Below are 22,380 nucleotides of genomic sequence, written 5' to 3'. Positions count from 1 at the left end.
TTGAAAAACAAAATACCTTTATTTAGTCATCACTGAACTTGCAAACACAGAAAGGAATAGAAAATCTAACTCTACTTCATCACACGGGCTTTGGGGCGGGGGAAGGGGGGGTGTTGACCCCAGGGCCATCTTGACTGAAACATCCCAGGTGAGTCTGCGTCCCCAATCCTGGCTGGCCCACCTGTCCAATGGGAGACTAGCCCGGGGGTTTCTAGGGGCCCTGTAGCTCTGGTGAAGACATCTTCATCTCCACGTTGGATGAGTTTATGAGACAGAACTGTTAGGTCAGGAGATGGGATGGTATGTGGCACGTGGAAGGCAGTGGGTTTCGGCTTTAGGCTGGGCCCATCCTTGGGGAGAGCTGTTGGTCTGAGGCCACATGTTACCGGGCCTGGTGGGGGCGGGCCTGGGCTGGGACACAGCTGGGGCAGAACCAGGACATTGCTACGTCTTCATAAATTGAAAGCAGTGGTGGCTCTGGGGCTCCTGGAAGGGGCAGAGTCTCCCTCTCGGCATCTGGCCCTGTAGGCGTCCCTGTCCTCTGGCAGGGAGTGGCCAGGGCTTGAAGGCCTTGAACTAGAGTCTTAGTCCTGATATCACTTGTTCTGAGACCTGGGGCAAGTGTTTTCAGCTCTCAGAGCCTCAACTTTGTGATCCAGAAAGTGGGGACCATACCTCTGCCTGCCACCCTCACAGGCCAACCCAGTGGAAATGTCACAGTCGGGGCTCAGGCTACACCTGCCTGTAACTCTTCAGCTGGGACCCCCACATGCAGTCTTTCCCCTTTCTGACACTCCACTTTCCGTCAAGTGGAGCCCATTCTGGACCCTCAAGGGTGGGAAGATAGTGTGAGCCTGGCCCTTGTGCTCAGAAAAGTAGTGAGTTGAGATCCTGCCCTTGGCCCTTAACCCTAGAGGACTCCCCTGGGCCCTGCAGTTCCTCAGGCTCAGACGTTGGTCTCGAGCTCGCTGATCTCAATGGTGCAGTGGTCCAGACTGGCAGTGGCTGGTTCCTCATCCTGCTCCACCTGGACGGGGACGTGGTGGGGACAGGAGGGGCCCAGGGTCAGCTCTGCGGCCTCAGCCACACTCTTCACACAGCCATTCTGCTGGGTCGCCACGATCTCCTGGAGGCTCACAGGCTTGGTTTCACAGGGCAGCAGTTTCTGGGGAGAGGAAACAGGTCTTGGCAGCAGCAGGAGGGACTGAGGTTAGACAGTAGGGAGGACTGGACAAGCAAAGGGCTGGGGACAGTCTGATTGGTTTTCCTACAGACATGCTGTGAGACCTTGCTAGGTCATAGGGCCTCTCTGGGCTCCAGTTCCAAGTTTTCCTGCCTCCTGGGACTGTCTTAGTAGAGGGGGCACCTGCCCACCCCAGATCCAGTGTGGGAGTGGTCAGCTCCCCTGCCTGAACCTCAGCGTCCTCCCCACGGAGTGGGACAGCTGCTACATGTAGTTATTGAAGCAGCCCTGAGAACCATGAAGCTCCCAGCAGACATGTGAACGCTGGCCTTGTTGTCAACAGGACACTAGGGTATGGCTCCCTGAGGATGCTGACTGTGTTCACCACCGACCATGGTGGGTGTTCAACAATCAGCTGTTAGAGGAATCTGTCACCTGAGTGCCCGTGCGGAGACCAAGGTGTGGAGGGATCGGTGCAAGGCTGCCCAGCTGGTGGGTAGCTGATGTGCTGCCCTGCCTACCACACCCGGCTCCACCCTTGGGCCTTTGGGCAGCCTGGCTGCAGGGAGACGGTATGCTCACCTCGGCACCCGTGTCCTGAGCGAAGTCCTTCCGGCAGACGTGAGCCATGATCCCAGCAGCCAGCGCATCACCCAGCACATTAATCATGGTGCGGAAACGGTCCCTGGTGGGCCAAGGTGGGCGGTGAGCGGCAGGCCCTCTGTTGTAAGGGGAGCTGGGAGAGGGCGGTTCTCACGCCAGCAGCACCCACGGGATGGGTGCCTTCCTGGTCCTCCTGGCCCAGCACCCCCTGGCGGTGCTGAAGTGGGTGAAGCAGGCATGTGACTGTGTGGTGCCTCAGGGCCTGTGTGTCAAAGGGCTTGGGCTAATGCTCTGCTCCCACCCTCCTGAAATTCTTTGTAGTTTTTAAACAAGGGATCCTAGGTTTTCATTTTTGAAAACTGGGCCCCACAAATCATGTTGCTGGGCAAGTGTCAATGAGTACCCACTGTGCCAAACCATGGCAGCTCCCTGGTCCACCCTGAGCGCCTGCCTCCCAGGAGACAGGAGAAGGTGGGGGGAACCCCACTCACAGAGCCCAGTCGACAGCGATGATGAGGGTGATGTCGTCAGTGGGAAGCCCCACAGAGGTGAGCACGATGACCATGGTGACGAGCCCGGCCTGGGGGATGCCAGCTGCCCCGATGCTGGCTGCGGTGGCTGTGATGCTGCAGGAGAGGGTAGGGAGTATTGTTGGGCCCTGGACCCAAGGAGGAGGCCAGAATGCAAGCCTCTGGGGACAGCGTTGTGGAGCAGGCATTGTTAGAAATGCCACAGCGGGGCATACTTGGGGAAGGGGCATGCCTCTGCCCAAGGTTCTGTGGTCCCAGAGGCTGTACCCCTGGCCTCAGCAGAACATCCTAAGAAGTCTGTGGAAAGCCCTGTGTCTGGGTTTGATCCCTGGGTCGGGAAAATCCCCTGGAGGAGGGCATGGCAACCCACTTCAGTATTCTTGCCTGGAGAATCCCATGGACAAAGGAGCCTGGCAGGCCACTGTCGCTGTAGAATTCCAGGAAGTTGTCCACAGGTTCCCATCATCCACTGACACTGGGTCCCCAGGGTCAGACTTGTACCCTTAGGCTGGCATGTGAAGCCTTCCCCTTCACCTCTGCCCTCACCCTAGCACCTTCCCCCAGCTCCAGCCACACCAGCAGTCCCTCCACTGTCCTCAGTCCCGCCTCTAGCCTCTGCTTGCTCTGTGCCTGCCTGCAGTTGTCCTCCCTGCTATGCATGTCCCCACTGCAGGCCCTCCTCTAGTCCCTGGCTTCCCAGGTTGCTCAGAGCTCCCCACATGCAGGGCAGCACTGGGGAAGGAGCCTAGTGCACTGAATCATGAGACCCCTCCACTGACTTGCTGTGTGGCCTGGAACGAGCCCCTTGCCCTCTCTGGGCCTCAGAGACCGCATGAGATATGGGAGCTCAAGACTCCCGAAAGCCCTTCTAGAGCAACCATCCCCAATCCACACTGGGTGCAGGGTGTCAGGAGCACACCTGATGGTGATGATCTGGCCGAAGTCCAGCTCATAATTGTTGACCTGGGCAATGAAGATGGCAGCCACGGCCTCGTAGAGCGCGGTGCCATCCATGTTGATGGTGGCGCCCACGGGCAGCACAAAGCGGGCAATGCGCCTGTCGATGTGGTTGTTCTCCAGCAGGCACTTAAAGGTGATGGGCAGTGTGGCTGAACTGTGGATAGAAGGGCCAGTGTCTGCCCATCATCCTCCTCCAGGATGGTCAGGGCCCCCAGGTTGCCAGCTGGTCAGTAACAGAAGCTCCCCCCCACCCCCCTGCCAGGCAACTGGCCCATCTAGAGTGGAGAACAGACTGAAGGGGCTTTTAAAATGGTCACGTGGCCAGACTTGCCCAGGCTCAGGGCCTTAGAGACACCCTGTGCACACTGGTCAGAAAGGGAGTGACCACCAGCAGAGCATCTACTATGTGCTAGGTGCTGTGCTTTACACCTCATGGCTTCCTGCTAGGAAGGTTTTGAGCTCCTTTAACAGGTGAAGAAATGAAGCCCAGAGGGGAGGAGGGGCTGACGCCATGTCAAACGACCGACCATGCAAAGTAAAGATGAAGTGGTCAATAGCAGGGCTCTGGGCAGGAGCACTGGCTTCAAATTCCAGCTTCCCAATAGTTCAGTGGCCTTGGCCCCTCCTCAACATGTACGTGCCATAGTTTCCTTGTCCCAAACAGTCGGTACATTATGGAGCTATTAGGAGGATTCAACAAGAGATTGCTTAGAATAGTGTCTAAGCATATTGTAGTAATATTGTAGGTGGCTTCCCTTGTGGCTCAGCTGGTAAAGAATCTGCCTGCAAGGTGGGAAACCTAGATTCGATCCCTGGGTTGGGAAGATCCCCTGGAGAAGAGAAAGGCTACCCACTCCAGTATTCTGGCTGGAGAATTCCATGGACTGCATCGTCCATGGGATCACAAAGAGTCAGACATGACTGAACGACTTTCACTTCACTTCCCTGGTGGTTCAGACAGTAAAGAATCTGCCTGCAATGCAGGACCCAGGTTCGATCCCTGGGTCAGGAAGATCCCCTTGAGGAGGGCGTGGCAACCCACTCCAGTATTCTTGCCTGGAGAATTCGGTGGACAGAGGAGCCTGGGGGGCTACAGTCCATAGGATCACAAAGAGTAGGACATGATTTAGCGACTTAGCAAGCACCCATCGTAGGTACTCAACCAACCAATGGTAGCCCTTGCTCTTGTAGCTGTGTTGTTACCGAGCTCTCAGTAGTAGTGTTGGGCCTGAAATTCAGGTTTGCGTAGCCCCACAGCCCTTACTCCCCACAGGTCACTGCCTGGGAGGCCCAGGTACACTTGCCAGAGCCCCTCATGGGCCCCAGGCATGCTGGGCCTGAGGCTGTGGTTCCTGCTAACAGGAAACAACAAGGGCTGCCTGAGCTGGTAGGGCTTAACCAGCGACATGAGGGCCAGCAGCTGCATGGGGCTTCATCTTTCCCTCTCGCCTCCTCCCTCTGCCCTGGGTGGGGTTCCCTGACAAGGCTTCTAGGGCTTTTCCTCACTGGTTCTGCTCCTCCCGAGTCCTGCATGAGGTGCTTCTGCTGCCAAGGGTGGGTTATGTGGCTGCCGGGGAAGGAGGTCTGTGGTGGCCCTTATTCCCATTTTACAGACTGGGGGACTGAGGCATAGGGAAGAGAAGGCAGTAAGGGATGGAGGGAAGAGGCCTTTGAGGCCAGAGACATGGGCTTAGGTTTAGGTGACTTCCTCTGTGTAGAGCTTGGACACTCACTGTGGGGAGAACCAGTCTTTCTTCACAGGGTTAGATGCCCAACAAGTGACCACCTCCTTCCCTTCTCCTCGCTCAATAGCAGAATTTGCATGACTTCATCTCCCTGGGTCTTCCACACTCAGTTGCGGTCTGGGATGCTTGAGGTCAGGTGTTGCTTCACCAAGCCCATAATGGCCTTAGTGGGTCATCTCCATTAATCACACAGCAACTCTACATGCCAGAGGCCACAGTGATCCCCAGTCTGTATATGAGGAAACTAATCCTACCACCCAGGTAGGTGGAGTGACTTGCCCGCAGTCGCAGAGCTAGTGGGTAATGGAATCATGACTCAAATTCCCACTGTCTAGAGACACTGCCAACATTATGACAGGGCTACCTGCCAGTGACAGTAAACAGGCAATGTCCCTGAAGAGCACAGGGCCTGACTCCAACAGAAGCACCACGTGGCAGTGAAAGGCAGCGGAGATTGCAGACTGATCACTCTTCAGCTCTGCCCGGCCCTGATGTGTGGAGGCCAACCCCCATGTGGACTGACTGACCATTGGGGATGTGCGGGAGGGCTTGCTGCCATTCGGGAAGGTAGGACCTCAAGCATGTCAAGAATAGGTCTTGTTACCAAATCCTCCCCCAAGTTTGTGAAGTAGGTCACATCGACACTTTCCATGGTTCTATGCTGCTGCTGCTAAGTCGCTTCAGTTGTGTCCAGCTCTGCGCGATCCCATAGACGGCAGCCCACCAAGCTCCGCCATCCCTGGGATTCTCCAGGCAAGAACACTGGAGTGGGTTGCCATTTCCTTCTCCAGTGCATGAAAGGGAAAAGTGAAAGTGAAGTCGCTCTTTCGTGTCCGACTCTTCGCGACCCCATGGACTGCAACCCACCAGGCTCCTCCGTCCATGGAATTTTCCAGGCAAGAGTACTGGAGTGGGGTGCCATTGCCTTCTCCTCCATGGTTCCATAGCTACAGACAAATGATGGCTGGACAGAAGGATAGCTTTCAGCCATAGTCTCCTCCCTGATACTTCCACTGCCCAGGGCTACCTGGAGGAGGTGGCCAGTGCGATGAGCAGGGCCTGGAGGATGCCGCGGATGAAGACGATGGGGTTCTTTTTGGTGATGAAGAAGTAGAGCAGGGGCAGGATGAAGAGGCCATGGACCACCAGCCCGCACACCACGGTGACTGCATAGAAGCCCAGCTTCTTTCCTACGGTCGTCGGGTTGTCCATCTCCAGGATCTTGCCAGCGATGAGGAACACGATGCCAAAGGGGAAGTACCTGGGGTGGGCAGGGCAGCCGGCTCAGCACCACGCAGGCAAAGACCCTGGGAGGCCCTGGGCACTACATCACTGCCAGGCCTGTCCGCCCTGAGCCTTCCAGGACTCTTGTGAGGATAGAATGTGACTACGTACCCGAGTACCTGGCATATGGTGTCACTAATGCCCCCTTAACCAGCCCAGCCATGCACAGCCTTCACCCTTCTGCCTTCCATTGCAGGCCCACATTTCAGCCCAGCAATGAGACAGCCTCTATGGCTGACCTTGGCAGGCCTCTGCCTTTCCCTATCTCACTGTGCAGGGTTGGACTAGAAGATGCCTAAGGTCTGAACTCTGAGCCAAGGAGTGGCAGCTGGTTGTCACTTCCAGTGCCTCCTTTCTCCAAAAGCTGAGCTAATGAGGCCCCAAGAGATGGGGAAACAGACTGAGAGGTCAGGACCGGGCTGATTAGCTCTTGGTTTGCCTCCAGTGGGCCTGATAGGGCCAGAAGTGGCAGGCCCGGGGCAGGGCTGGGGGTATCCTCCTGTGCCCAGCTTTCTGCTCATTCCTATGGGACCATGGTGTCCCTGCCCAAGGCAGGGCTGAAAGGGGGCAGAGTAGGTAGGAGTCCACCCTCGACCCTCACAACGAGGCTCACCACACAGCCACGGCCACGATCTTCATGACAGACTCGTTGAGGCACTGGCAGAAGCTGACCAGCGGGGCCCCGCTGTCACCCATGCGGCCCAGCATGATGCCTGCGGAGGGCAGGGACACAGCAAATGACAGACCCGGCAGAGGGAGACAGACCTGCACGACAGCTTCGTGAGCCAACACGTGCTGTGGCCAGGCACGGACAGACCATGGGCACACACAGATCTCAGCGCCTGGCCGACAGCCCAGCAGCCTCTGCCACCCAGCGCTTCCCCCCTACTTCCCCTCCCTTCCCAGCCTCCCCGCTGGAGAGGACTGTGACCTCCCCACAGGTCTCCATCTCTTCCTCCTCTCTACCCAGAAGCACGTGCCACCTTCTAAAGATAAAAATGCTCCCTGCCAACACCCCTAACTGACTTTCTTGGACACACAGACCATAACCAACACCCTACTCCTTCCACCCTGGTTCAGGCCCCACTTGACCTGGCCGTGTCTCTAACTCCCGCCTCTGTCTGGCCCTGCTTTCCCTTCCTCACTCTGTTCCTACATCTTGCCTTCTTCACGTTTCTAGACTACATCAAGCTCTTGGCTGTGGTGGGGCCTTTGTCCACTCAGTTCCTGATGCCTGAAGCCCTGGCCTGAAGGCCTGCCCCTCCCCAACTCCCCCTTGGCAGACTCCCCATTTATTCTCTAACCCATCTCTTTCTGATCCCCTCGTATCACTTATTACAACAGTCTGTTTTGTTGTTCTGTCTCCTCCAATAGAAAGTTAACCCATGAGGGCAACTCATTACTGAATGAGTGAATGAAAAAGGGAATGAATGACGAAGCTTTTTCTGAAGCCCCTGTCACCCTCCCCTTGGGGTACTGAGCTCATGCAGGTAACCACAGTTAGGTCACTCCCTGAACAAGTGGCTGCTCTCCCACTGGTGACACAAAAATGGAGAGCAAGATAACGCTCTGTGTCTGCCTTCACGGAGCTTACTGTCTCCGTGTTCAAGAGGTTCGTCCACTGACTCAGCCGGTGAGGGGCAGGATCTGAATCCTGGCCTCTGGGACCCCAGAGAAGGGCTCTTTCCCTTTCCTTGAACCCATGCTGAACAGGGAGCAGCTGCCACAGGGGAGGGAAGTGAGGGGCCCTCCTGGGCTGGGCAGGAGAGGTCAGAGAGGCAGGTGACACTGGGCCCAGCTCGGTCCATCTGGCCTGTGGAAGCCTGGCTGAACTCAGAGCCATGTTCCCAGCTGACTCTCTCCCTCCTCAGCTCTTCCTGCTCCTCATCAAGCTCCCTGTTCCACCCACAGGCTCTGGCTGGCCGAGAGCAACTGTACATGGGATGCGGAGGATGGCAGTGGGCTTCCTCCCACAAGCAAAGCCAATGCCACCTTGGCATCAGCCACATCCCAACACGAGGGAGGAGACGGGGAAGGAGGCTGCAGTGAGGGGAGCAGCCGTGCGGGTGTGCTCACTCACACTCAGGTGGGGGTACACAGAGACAGCGGCACGGCTAGAGTTGAGGACACACAAAAAATAGTCACTGACACGTGGACAGTGACATGTGCTCAGTAAACAGTGAAATGAGTCAAAGGGTCTCAAAGTTTTCGTTAGTTCTGCTAACAGATGTCCTTTTTGTATGTTCCCAGCCCTAAGAGAGCGATGATGGCTGGGGAAGAGGAAGAAAGTCCAGGGCAGGAGACAGATTATCAGATGTGCTGAGGATGCTTCCAAACACCGTCCTCTCATACGCCAGGGTCTCTGAGGTCCTGGCCCCTCTGTCCGCCTGCCTGGCCTTTTGGCCAGGATGAAAAGAGCTCCATTACCCATTGTCATTCATCTGCCCGTCTACCCATCTTTCCCAGTGTACCGAGCACCTGCTCTAACCAGTCACACGGTGGCTGTGGGGCTACATGGAGACCAAGACCTGTCTCTGCCTGCGTGGAACGTACACAGCTGCCGCGCAGGCATTAAACAGCCACACTAACAAATAGGCAGTTGTATTGGGTCAAGCATTTAAGGAATAACATAGGGCACCTGACTGGAGTTAGACTTTTTCCCAGGATGGGATGCTTATACTGAGCCTCCTCAAGGATGAGAAAAGTGTAGCAGAGAGGGAGGGGCAGGAGCAGACTGGCTGCGGGAGGCACCTTCCAGGAACCAACAGACAGAGCGGCAGCCGGGCCGCAGCTCACAGGCTCCGTAGGTCACGCCGTGTTTGGACCCCCTCTGAGGGCAGTGGACCCAGTGGAGGCTTTACGTGGGGACTCAATGACCCTGTGAGGAGGACACACCAGGACAGGGGACTCTTGAGGCAGTTTTTCCAGAAACCAGGTGAGAGATGACAAGGGCCTTGGCTGGGGCAGTGGGCAGAAGGAAATGCAGAGGCTGGAGAGATTTCAGAGGCAGACCTGATGGGATTTGGGTGTGAGTTGAAGCAGAGGGCAAAGTAGAAAATAACCCCCAAGTTCCTTGCCTGAGAAACCAAGAAGATGGGAGAATTTCCACTTGAGAAGAAAGCCCTGTGTAGCAGTTGGAAGCTGGAGAGCCCTCCACTAGGCCCAGGGCTGGGGCAGTGTGGGGAAGGGGCTGATAGGATTTTATAGTGAGGCTCCTGGTGACCCCTGGCATGACCTAGAAGGATGAGGTGGGACTGACAAGCTAGATAGTTGAGAAGGGGTCAGGAATTCCTAGACTCCAAAAAAGAAAGAGGACTTCCCTGGTAGCTCAGTTGGTAAAGAATCTGCCTGCAATGCAGGAGAGGCAGGTTCGATCCTTGGTTGGAAATATCCCCTGGAGAAGGAAATGGCAACCCACTCCAGCAATCTTGCCTGGAAAACTCTATGGACAAAGAAGCCTGGTGGGCTACAGTCCATGGGGTGGCAAGAGTTGGACACGACTTAATGACAAACCACCACTACCAAAGAAGGAAGAAGGCTGTGTGCCTATGTTGGTGGGGGTGGTCAAGGAGGGGACACTGCAGGCAGAGGCATATCCAGAGGTTTTGTCGGATCTGAAGCCTGCACAGTTTGGAGCCTTCAAGAAAAAGAACATAAAATTTAAAAAAGGAGAAAGGATACAGGCCTTAGAAAGGACCTGTGCAAGTTAAACTTCACCAGATTCATGATAAGTAGCCTGTTGTGGGCCTTGGGGACACAGCAAAGGGAAGGGTGTGGTCACGGGCCCCCAGAAATGGCACAGACAGGTCTGTAGAGAAAGGTGGCCACTGAGAAGGCCCTGTGGTTGAGGCTGGAAGGGAAGAATGAAGACTTTAAACAAACAGCTGCTGGCAAGGTTAGAGGCATGGCCTTCTCAGAGGGAGGACCAACACCCTGGAGGCAAATAGCACCCAGGGATGGGGAATTCCCAGTGAGGAACAGCAGCTCCAACTCGGAGAGGGCTAGGGACACCTCCTTGCCCCCGGGTAATGGAATAGCAACTTGAGTCGCTCCCTTGGAAAAGGAAAGGAAGGAACCTCCTGGAAGATGGGGAGACTCCAGGCTATTCAGGTTACTGGACACGGGATGAAGGGAGGGGTAAATGCGAGGAGTTCCAGGCTCCAGGGCTTCCCGTGGTGGTGAGCAGCACATACCCATAGTGGCAGAGAAGATGACGATGCCCAGTACGTTCATGCCATCGCTGGTGCCAGGCTCTGACTTGTAAACAACCTCTGGCGGGGGTGTCAGGTCGAGGGCGAAGTTCTGCACACGAGAGCCATTCTCCTCCTGGACCCCATAGATGAGGATCCGCCGAGAATGGGCCTCCTCCGATGCCACCTTGGGGGACTTGACAACGGGGGTGGTCTTGGTGCGATACTGGTGGGCGACACCCCAACCAGGAATGAGTCAGGACCAAGCGTAATATCAACAACAATAATAATAACATCTTGGAAGCACATCTATATCCACTCATGAACTATTTGATTGACAGTAACCCTGTGACATAGGCAGGACAGGGATTATTATCAATATTTTACCAAAAGACAAAACTGAGATTTGTTCGTTCATCCACACACTACCCAGGCACACCTCCCTCCATCCCTCCTCCCGTCTTCTTTCTGTGTATCATTACACTTACCTGTGATAAGTCACTTCAGTCATGTCCAACTCTGTGAGACCCTGTGGACTGTAGCCCACCAGGCTCCTCTGACCATGGAATTCTCCAGGCAAGAATACTGGAGTGGGTTGCCATGCCCTTCTCCAGGGGATCTTCCCAACCCAGGGATCAAATCCATATCTCTTACATCTCTTGCATTGACATTCTTTACCACTATCACCACCTGACAATTCAGTTCAGTCGCTCAGTCGTGTCCAACTCTTCACAACCCCATGAAATGCAGCACGCCAGGCCTCCCTGTCCATCACCAACTCCCAGAGTCCACCCAAACCCATGTCTATTGAGTCAGTGATGCCATCCAACCATCTCATCCTCTGTCATCCCCTTCTCCTCCCGCCTTCAATCTTTCCCAACATCAGAGCCTTTTCCAACGAGTCAGCTCTTCGCATCAGGTGGCCAAAGTACTGGAGTTTCAGCTTCAGCATCAGTCCTTCCAATGAATATTCAGGACTGATTTCCTTTAGGATGGACTGGTGGACCTCCTTACAGTCCAAGGGACTCTCAAGAGTCTTCTCCAACACCACAGTTCAAAAGCATCAATTCTTCAGTGCTCAGCTTTCTTTATAGTCCAACTCTCACATCCATACATGACCTCTGGAAAAACCATAGCCTTGACCAGGGGCCCTCTCTAACCATCCATCCATCTCCTATGCAGATAATCTACCAAGATAATCCTCCATTCACCTGTTTATCCTCATTCAGCCATTCACTATCCCTCTGCCTAACAGCCAGCCAGTCCTGCCTTCCACTGAAGGAAACTTGGACCTTCTGTTAGGAAAGCTCAGTTTGCCCCAAGCTATCTTGATGGGATGAGATGCCAGCTGGGGAGAGCTGAGTGACTGAGTCACCTACCTTTCTTCCTCAGCCCCCAGGACATTTCTCTCTTTTCTTCTCATTCCTCAGGTACTACGAGCCCAAACAAGGGCTCCTATCTTTCTAACACCAAGTATCAATAAAGCAAAGTTTCTGGGGGTGGGTGGAGAAAAGGAACCACTCAGGAAATACACCTAAAATTTCAATGCTTCAGTTCCCTCATCTGTAAAGTGGGATCTTAATAGTTATCTACCTCATTATGTTAAATGAGATGATATATGTAAAGTGCTGACAGTAGCGCCTGGCACATGGTAAGCCTTTTGTAACCATTACTGCTATTATCACCACCACCAACATCACCATCATAGCCACTCTCATTATCCCAGTGTTGAACACCCTGTGCCAGGTGCTGATTCTTGAAGGATGAGTAGGAGTTTGCCAAAAGATAAAGGGCATTCCAGATGGGGTAGAAAGTAGAGCAATGTTCTCTTTCTCTCTCACATCTTCAGTAATTGCCCATCACTGTTGGAATAATATCCAAACTCCCTAACCTAGCATTCAGGGCTCTTCACTACTTGATTCATTTCATAGATGAAGTCACAAGAGGTTAGGGAAAATACAGTGATTACCTCAAGCTTTCACAGCTCCTTATTTTGGAGCCTCTCGTCCATCTCTCAGCCACCTCTTGTGTGTCTCCAGTCTCAATACAGGGCCCACCACAGGGAAGATCAGGAAATGCTTGCTGGACTGAGTCAACCAACAGGCTGACATTTTAGAAGGGAAATTATTAGAAGTGCAGATAAAGATTGGTGTACAGGGTTGTTGGAAACAACACCGTGCATGAGCATGGGTGTAATAGAGGGTGGAGCCAGCACTCAGTGGGGGCTTCCTTCTCCCCTCATAATTCTTCCTTGTGAAAAGTCAGAACCCAGGGCAGGGGTATGGCCGCAGGAGGCTCTAAAGATCTAGGTCCTCCCCCCGCTCCTCCCCTGTAGCATCCCACTCCCAGAGACAGGGAGACTAACCAGCCAAGCCAGCTCCAGGCTTGCCCTGCCTGCCCACCCTCCATCGCCCAGGAACCCACTCACCTGTTTGAAAGTGGCTTCCACCAGGTTGGCTGGGAACATGTTCCTGGGAGAAAAATCAGTAATTGAAGAATTCCAGGACAGGGGGGCCCTTGGGGTCACCTGAACACCTCCTTTGGCAGTGGAGGCCTTCCATGACCCTGCCCCACCTGCCCCTGCAGTCTTGCCTCTTCCCATCACTCCCATCTCAGGACTTGAAGCTTCAACACCAACTGCATATGGTTCCCAAAATACACTACATACTTTTCCAACTCCAGGCCTTTGACTGCTGTTCCTTCTGCCTGAAATGCCCTGCCTACTTCTCTGGCTGATTCCTATACCAGTCAAGCAGAGACCAAACCTTTTGCAACTGCTCCAGACAGACTCCTTGGCCCTTCCCCTATAGTTACCTACGCTCCAGCACGCTGCTGGTGGCACTAGTCAGGTGTCTGCCTCCCCACTGACTGGCCTCCTTGAAGGGGGGATTTGGTCATTCATATCTTATCTGTGGCTCCCAACACAGGACTTGGAATATAAATAGGATCATTATTCTTATTAACATAATCTTCATCTTCTAAAGCAGGAGGGGGTCTTGTCCTACCAGATGTGAAAACATACTATAAATATGCAACTCTCAAAACAGTGAGATGCTGACAGCCATCAACAGAAAAATCAATGTGATGGAACCTGTACCTGGAGACAGAACCTGGGACATCTAAGTATTTCATATTTGATAGAAGTTGCTTCACAAATTGGTGAAGAAAGGAAGGACCCATTCTAGAGAACTGCGTAGCTGACCAACTGTTCAGAAAAATAAACACTAGATCTTGGAACTTCCCTGGTGGTCCAGTGGTTGGGAGTTTGCTTTCCAGTGTAAGGGGTACATCAAGGCTGTATATTGTCACCTTGTTTATTTAACTAATATGCAGAATATATTATGCCAAATGCCAGGATGGATGAATCACAAGCTGGAATCAAGATTGCCAGGAGAAATATCAACAACCGCAGATATGCAGATGATAACACTCTAATGGCAGAAAGAGAAGAGGAACTAAAGAGACTCTTGATGAAGGTGAAAGAGGAGAGTCAAAAACCTGGCTTAAAACTCAACATTCAAGAAACTAAGATCAAGGCATCTGGTTCCATCACTTCAAGGCAGATAGATGGAAAAAAGTGGAAACAGTGACAGATTTTATTTTGTTGGGCAGTGATCTCAAAATCACTGTAGATGGTGACTGCAGCCATGAAATTAAAAGACACTTGTACCCCAGAAGGAAAGCTTTGACAAACCTAGACAGTGTATTAAAAAGCAGAGACATCACTTTGCTGACAAAGGTCCGTCTAGTCAAAGCTATGGTTTTTCCAGTGGTCATATATGGATGTGAGAGTTGGATCATAAAGAAGGCTGAGCGCTGAAGAATTTATGCTTTTGAACTATGATACTAGAGAAGACTTTTGAGAGTCCCTTGGACTGCAAGGAGATCAAACCAGTCAATCCTAGAGGAAATCAACCCTGAATATTCATTGAAGGGACTGATGCTGAAGTTGAAGCTCCAATACTTTGGCCACCTGATGTGAAGAACTGATTCACTGGAAAAGACTCTGATGCTGAGAAAGATTGAGGGCAAGAGGAGAAGGAGGTGACAGAGGATGAGATGGTTGGATGGCATCACCAACTCAATGGACATGAATTTGAGCAAAATTTGGGAGACAGTTTGAAAGCAGGGAAGCCTGGTGTGCTGCAGTTCATGGGGTTGCAAAGAGTCAGACAACCCTTAGTAATTGAACAACAATAGCATGGATTCCAAGTTCAATCCCTGGTTGGGTGCTAGGATCCCATGCATCTCACAGCCAAAAAATCAAAACATGAAACAGAAGCGATATTAGAACAAATTCAATACAGACTTTAAAAATGGTCCCCTTAAAAAAAAACTTTAAAAATAAACCCTAGATCTTTATGTTGTTGTTTTTGTTTAGTCACTAAGTCATGTTGGATTCTTTGCGACCCCATGGAGCCCACAAGGCTTCTCTGTCCATGGGATTTTCCAGACAAGAATGCTGGAATGAGTTGTCATTTTCTTCTCCAGGGGATCTTTCCAACCAAGGATCAAACCAGTGTCTCCTGCTTGGCAGGCAGATTCTTTACCACTGAGCCACTTGGGAAGCCCTAGATCTTTACATACACTGCACCAAAATAAATCCCAGATGGCTGAAAGAAATAAATAATTCAGAAAATAAAACCACAAATATCTGGAAAAAATACAGATTAATATTTTATCAGATCTCAGGATGTGGAAGGACTTCTAAGAACAAAATGAGCAATTAAAATAAATCAATAGATTTTACTTCATTAAAACTAAGAACTTCCTAAATGCAGCTTAATATCCTGGATTAGATTCTGGAACAGAAAAATAGGACACTAGTGGAAAAACTGGTGAAATCCAACGAAGCAATTTACTTAATACTGTTGTTCTAATTTAATGTCTTACTTTTGACAAATGTGCTAGTTGTAGGTTACTAACATCAGGGGAAGTTGAGCAGAGCTGGGAACTCTCTGTACTCTGCAACTTTTCTATACACCTAAAATCATGCCGAAATCAAAAACTAAAAAATTAAGAAGCTCTTTAAGACAGATTACAATACAAATAAAATAATAAAGCAAACAAATTGGGGAAACGATACAACAAAGTGTTACCATCTTCAATCTTTAAAGAGTTTTTACAAATCTTGGCCTTGTTTCCATGTTCACTCTCTGTGTTTTCTTGCCAGAACATCAGCTCCCTGGAGGGTGGGATCTCTGTTTTGTTCTCTGCTATGTCCCTAGCTCCTGGAAGAGTGCCCAACGCATAACAGGCACTCAGTAAATATTTGCTGCATAAATAAATGGACCACAAAAACATTAATGCCTCAATAGAAAAATGATCCCCTTCATGGATCACAGACTTATCATGGCAAAAGGGCTTGTATAACTCTATGAAGCTATGAGGCATGCTGTGCCGGGCCACTAAGATAGCCGGTCATAGTGCAGAGTTCTGACAAAACATGGTCCACTGGAGGACAGACTGGCAAACCACTCCAGTATTCCTGACGTGAGAACCCTATGAACAGTATGAAAAGGCAAAAAGATATGACACTGGAAGATGAGCCCCTCAGGTTGGAAGTTGTCCAATATGCTACTAAGGAAGAGTGGAGGGCAATTACTAATAGCTCCAGGAAGAAAGAAGCAGCTGGGCCAAGGTGGAAACGACACTCAGTTGTGGGTTTGTTTGATGGTGAAATTAAAGTCCGATGCTATAAAGAACAATATTGCATAAGAACCTGGGATGTTAGGTCCATGAATCAAGGTAAATTGGACGTGATCAATCTTCCAAACAAGAGATGGAAGGAGTAAACATCGACATCTTAGAAGTCAGTGAACTAAAATGGATGGGAATGGGTTAATTTAGTTCAGATGACCACTATATCTACTATTGTGGGCAAGAATCTCTTAGAAAAAATGGAGTAGCCCTGATAATCAACAAAAGAAGAGGCTCCAAAGCACTTTCCAAAGCCAAACTTGCACACAAAAAAAGGTCATAGTCACTGTTTGGTGGTCTGCTCCCCATCTTATCCACTAGAGCTTTCTGAATCCTGGAGAAACCATTACATCTGAGAAGTATGCTCAGCAGATCATTGAGATGCACTGAAAACTACAATGCCTGCAACCAGCATTGGTCAACAGAATGGGCCCGATTCTTCTCCATGGCAATGCCTAACTGCAAATCACACAAGCATCACTTCAAAAGTTGAATGAGTTGGGCTACAAAGTTTTGCCTCATCTGCCATATTCACCTAACCTCCTGCTAACCACTTATCACTTCTTCAAGCATCTTGACAATTTTTAGAAGGGAAAGTGCTTCCACAACCAGCAGGAGGCAGAAAATGCTTCCCAACAGTTCATCGAATTCTGAAGCGTAGATTTTCACATTACAGGAATAAACCTATTTCTCATTGGCAAAAATGTGTTGATTGTAATGTTTCCTATTTTAATTAACAAAGATATGTTTGAGCCTAGTTACAATGGTTTAAAATTCAGTCTGAAACTGCAGTTATTTTTGTACCAACCTAATAGAACTAACACCAAAAAAAGATGTCCTTTTCATTGTAGGGGTTTGGAATGCAAAAGTAGGAAGTCAAGAGATACCTGGAATAACAGACAAGTTTGGCCTTGAAGTGCAAAATGAAGCAGGCAAAGGCTAATAAAGTTTTGTCAAGAGAACACGCTGGTCATAGCAAGCACCCTTTTCCAACAACACAAGAGATGACTCTACACATGGACATCATCAGATGGTCAATACCAAAATCAACTCGATTATCTTCTTTGCAACTGACGGATGAAGAAGCTCTATACAGTCAGCAAAAATAAGACCTATAGGTGACTGTCACACACATCATGAGCTCCTTATTGCAAAATTGAGGCTTAAATTGAACAAAATAGGGAAAACCACTAAGCCATTCAGATATGACCTGAATCAAATCCCTTATGATTATACAATAGAGGTGATGAATATATTAAAGGGATTAGATCTGGCAGACTGCTTCAAGATCTGTGGAACAAGGTTCATAATATTGTACAGGAGGCAATGACCAAAACCATGTCAAAGACAAAGAAATGCAAGAAGGCGACTGGTTGTTTGAGGAGGTCTTACAAATAGCTGAGAAAAGAAAAGAAGCAAAAGACAAGGAAGAAAGGAAAAGATTTACCCAACTGAATGCAGAGTTCCAGAGAATAGCAAGGAGAGTTAAGAAAGCCTTCTTAAGTGAACAATGCAAAGAAATAGAGGAAAACAATAGAATGGGAAAGACTAGAGTTCTCTTCAAGAAAACTGGATATATCAAGGGGACATTTCATTCAAATATGGGCATGATAAAGGACAGAAATGGTAAGGATCTAACAGAAGCAGAAGAGAGTAAGAAAAGGTGGCAAGAATACACAGAAGAACTATACAAAAACAGTCTTAATGACCTAGATAACCACAATGGTGTGATCACTCACCTACAGCCAGATATCCTGGAGTGTGAAGTCAAGTGGGCCTTAGGAAGCATTACAACGAACAAAGCTGGTAGAGGTAATGGAATTCCAACTGAACTATTTAAAATCCTAAAAGATGATGCTGTTAATGTGCTGCCTTCAGTATGTCAACAAATTGGAAAACTCAGCAGTAGCCACAGAATTGGAAAAGGTCAGTTTTCATTCGAATCCCAAAGAAGGGCAATGCCAGAGAATGTTTGGTGACATGGACTCCCTCATACGGTTCTGACAGCAAACTATAAAGCAATTTGCAATTCACAGTGAGGATCTCTGCCTTTATAATTGCCTTAGGAATCTATCCTAAGTCAGAGATGCTCACAAGGATTTTTGTTCCTGTGCTAGCACTTCCCTGAACAGGCCATGCGCCTCGTGTTTCATGCGGTGTCCTCTACCTGGACCCTCCTTCCTGCTCACTCTTATTCTTGGCATGTCCCTTCTTTTGCAAGACTCAGCTCATATATCCATGGAGTTAGACATGTGAACATGAGTGTGGGTTTTTTTCTTGACTTTACACCCCAGCAGTCAGTGTTGAGAAGCAGAAACTATAATTTTTTTCACTGCTGCTAAAATACAGGTTCAGGGTAACCTGTGTTTTGTGTGGCGGTTAGAAGAGGACTTAACCATGAGCTGCCAAGGCAGAAAACTGGTAGAGAATGGTCATGGTTTTCCCCACCGATTTCAGCATTGTCACAAGGGAGAGGGAAAGCAGGGTCAGGAGCTGAGATTGCAGAAGCTCACCTGAGGATTTTTTTCAATAAGTGATAAGCAAATTTCTGTCACCAGAACAATGGCTGCTGGCAAGGGCTTTGGAAATCAAGCAGAGCCAAAGCTCACACTAGGCACATTGGCCTGAGCACTCGTGACCAGAATGAAGGATGTCCATACTGCGCCAGTGATAACAGTTTGAAAACGTCTCCTGGGTACAGTCCCTGTAGGTTCGAGTGACTAAATGTTTCTCTAATAAAACTTAGAAGGAAAGCCACTGTAGCCTGAGCAGAAACCAAGAGCATTCAAAAGGCCACACGTAACAAAGTGAATGGAACTTACATCTCATGCGTTCATCTCTTTACAATGTCCTTAACAATGAAAATAATTTAAAACATGTATTGTGGCAAGGATGACTAGCTGTCTACCCAGTCTCCATTCTTTCTTCTCACTAACAGAAACCAAAGGATGTTACAGGGACCAAGAGGGCCCTGACAATAAGCCCTACTTCCCAGCCTCTCTTCCCAGAGGGATGGTCAATGCAATGTAAGTGGGAGTGATTGGGTGGCGTTTCCTGGAAAAAGCTTGCAAAGATGCTTACGCAGCCTTTGGTCTTTTCCTCCAGCTCATTTCTTTCTGCCCAGAACACAGACATAACAGGTGGAACTTCAGCAGCCTCACTGCACCATGAGACACTGATGAGAAAAGCCAAGTGCTAAATAAACACGGCAAAGCACAAAGGTGGAGGGAGCATGGGCTCCTGGTGATCACAAACTGCCACCTCTGGTCTGCTTATTAGAGAGATAATACACGTCTTTACATTAGTTAAGACTCTGCTGCTTCAGGTTTCTCTTAACTAGCAGCCAAAAGCATTTCCTGATGTGTGTGGCTGTATTATTATCAACAAGCTTATCCTCAGATATTTTTTAGTGTGTTTAAAAAGATTTGGGGGTGCACGCTGGGTCTTCGCATGGTGCACGGGCTTCTCATTGCTGTAGCTTATCTTGTTGCGGAGCACAGGCTCTAGGAGCACGGGCTTCAGTAGTTGGGACCCACAGACTCAGTAGTTGTGGCACATGGGCTTTGTTACCCCTTGGTATATGGGATCTTCCCTAACCAGGGATCAAGCCCTTGTCCCCTGGACCACCAGGGAAGTCCTATCCTCAGATTTTCATAAAGAATTATACTTTTGATTATTAAATGAAAAAACATACATTTTCTTTTGGTTTTGAAGACCCATGGGAAGCCTTCCTTTTTTCCCCAGGAGACCTAGGTTCCTGGTAGTAGATACATAAAATTCTGACATAATGTGCCTGGGAGATATCAGTAGGCCAAGACCATACACTCTGCCCCAGGCCTCGCTGCATGTCTCCTGGGGCAAGGCCACGGTCCACCTCTCTTATTATTTGTAAATTCCCAAACTCACTCCTAATCCCATGTCCCCAGCCCAAGCTCCAAAGGTGGGAATTATTCCTTTCCAAGCACAGCTCCCAAGAGCTTCATCCAATCCCTGAAGGGGTGACTGGGGGCTATAAATAGAGTCAAGCTGACTTAATCTCTCTGGTGTTTTTGAAAGATTAGGAAACAAAGAAGGGGCCCAGCTCTGATTGGTGTTCTGCTTGGGTTTGTCCCGGGAGACTGCCCTGTGAGCAGACGTCAGTTTTCTGAAGCCCCCACTTGGAGTCCTAGGAAACGAACTCATATCTTGGAGAGTCATCCAGGGACATGGCCTGTTGTGTTCCTCTGGAAGCATCTTAGAGAGATATAACGTATATCTTCCCATCCTGAAGGATGCTGTGAGCCTTATTTTCCTGTTCAGTTGAAACCCTCATCTTTCTGACTTTTCCCTAGTCATGTCTACCTCCATTTCTCAGTTCCCTCTCCTGGTCACCTGTACTCTTATTCTGTTTTCAACACTTGGTGGGCATCTGCTCTGGGCCAGAGAAAGGGTGAGGCAGCTGCTTTAACCTCCCTGGTGTCTTCATTTTCTGCACAGCCTCTCAGAACCTCAGAGCTAGAAAAGGATGCCAAGAACGGCTATCCAGGGCGCTCTCTGTCTGATCTGTCTGTCCTAAGATAATGACGGCTGGATACAGGGACCTTTATTCTCCTGCCCTCTCCACTGCACCCCCACCCCTGCCCTCCCTCCCCACCAGCTCTCAGTCTAATGCCTCTGCCCAGAGAAGTTAACTTAATAAAAGTGGGCTGAATGTGACCAAAGTGACTACACCCCTTCCCAGGGCATACCCATGCCTCCAGGCACATCCTGCCCACTCCATGCTACCCTGCTCTGATCTATCCTTCCCAAACCCACTGGCCTCCCCCTTCTCAAGCAGAGCAACCACCTCCTCAGCCTGGAATCAAGGTCTGCAAGGTTGAGCTCTACACCATCCTACCAGCCTTGTCTCCCAGAACCTGCCTCCAGAACTTTCTGTCTGTGCCCAGAAGCCTCCTCACTGGCCTCTAGGCCTTTGTGTTTCAGAACCACAGAGATAGAAGGGATCTTGAAACCCACTGGGGAAAGAGGCCCGGGGAGGGGGCTGGCCCCCGGGAGCCACACAGCAATCCCACAGAGCTGAGAGGGTCCCTGTGGGAAGCACGTGATCTTCCCCCCACTCTCTGACTGAGACATGGTGACAGCGATGTCCAACCACCCAGCTTTGCAAAAAAACTTGCTCAGGGTTGAGAGCGACTGGGGGAAAAACCTCAAACCAAAAGTATCAATTTTCACCACGTGAAAAGCAGCTGAGAGCAGGGACTCCTCCTGGAACATTTGACTCTGACGTGTGTGTCCGATCCAGAGCCCTGAGCCCCTGAGCAGGGGAGGCCATTGGGGAGGGCGGGGGCTCCCCGTGCGCCAAGACTCCTTCCACCACAGGGAAAGGCTGTTTCGAATCATAGGCTCCAAGAAATGATGACTCATAGGCACAAAACCTTAGAAATAGTGGATCTTAGACATGAAACTTCTCGAAATTCCTCTGCCCTTGGCTTCCAGGACATCAGCTCTCCTGGTTCTCCTCCTGCTCCAGCAGCTCAGCACTGTCCTCCAGGGTGGCTGTGGGCAGAGACTCAGCTGGGCCTCGACACCTCGTGCTTGGCCATTTTCCCCGTGCCAATGCCTCAAACCCCACTGGGGTTTCAGGCCCCAGTGCAACAGATGTCCCCGCCTCCCACATATGCAACCAGCAAGCACTCAGAGCCTCTGCTGTGAGGGTCTGCTCTAGGCTCCAGGATACAGGAAGGTGGTTTTTAAACAACTGGCCTTCCCAGAGCATACTTTATTCCAATGAGAGAGACAGAAATACATAGATAGGGTAATGTCAGGCACTAAGACAGGCTATGAAGAGAGAGAGGCTGGGAGGGCCCTCTGCAGAGGTGTAAATGAAGCAAGGGAAGGACTATCCTGACAGAGGCAGCGAGGACAAGGTGCCGAAACAGGATCCTAAGGATGTTCGGAGGGCTGTATGGAGGCCAGCAGGCTGGAGCCAGGAGAGAGTTGGAGTGAAGGTCAGAGGCCCAACCTGTACATGGTGGGGTGGATCATGATCGGCCCATAGGCCAAGTGAACACTGGATTTTGTCAACCTGTCACGGGTTGTGAGCAAGTTTTTAAAGGATCCATCTGGCTGTTGTGCTGAGAACAGACTGCAGGGAAACAGAGAGAAAGCAGGTGACCATACCGGACCCTCAAGAGAGGTGATAGTGG

The 22,380-nt window shown here is 50.4% G+C and overlaps 1 protein-coding gene across 3 annotated transcripts in view; it reads right to left on the bottom strand.

Annotated features, from left to right (window-relative positions):
* The window catches only part of SLC1A7 (solute carrier family 1 member 7), a 100,007-nt gene continuing 77,627 nt past the window's right edge, over nt 1-22,380 (bottom strand). For 2 of the 3 annotated variants that reach the window (XM_081485267.1, XM_081485265.1), the window contains 8 exons: nt 12,924-12,966; nt 10,499-10,721; nt 6,919-7,018; nt 6,049-6,282; nt 3,236-3,430; nt 2,278-2,412; nt 1,766-1,868; nt 1-1,165 (listed from right to left, as the gene is read on the bottom strand). In XM_081485267.1, coding sequence (XP_081341393.1) covers nt 947-1,165; nt 1,766-1,868; nt 2,278-2,412; nt 3,236-3,430; nt 6,049-6,282; nt 6,919-7,018; nt 10,499-10,721; nt 12,924-12,966 — 1,252 coding nt within the window. In that variant the 3' untranslated portion in view covers nt 1-946. The remainder of the gene's footprint in view (nt 1,166-1,765; nt 1,869-2,277; nt 2,413-3,235; nt 3,431-6,048; nt 6,283-6,918; nt 7,019-10,498; nt 10,722-12,923; nt 12,967-22,380) is intronic. The other variant, XM_081485266.1, reaches the window with a different exon arrangement.

The sequence above is a fragment of the Giraffa tippelskirchi genome, chromosome 5, assembly GCF_054371585.1.
Source record: "Giraffa tippelskirchi isolate mGirTip1 chromosome 5, T2T-mGirTip1v1.2.pri, whole genome shotgun sequence".
NCBI classification, from domain to species: domain Eukaryota; kingdom Metazoa; phylum Chordata; class Mammalia; order Artiodactyla; family Giraffidae; genus Giraffa; species Giraffa tippelskirchi.
The sequence above is the reverse complement of the archived record's forward strand: the minus strand, read 5'-3'. Positions and strand labels throughout refer to the sequence as shown.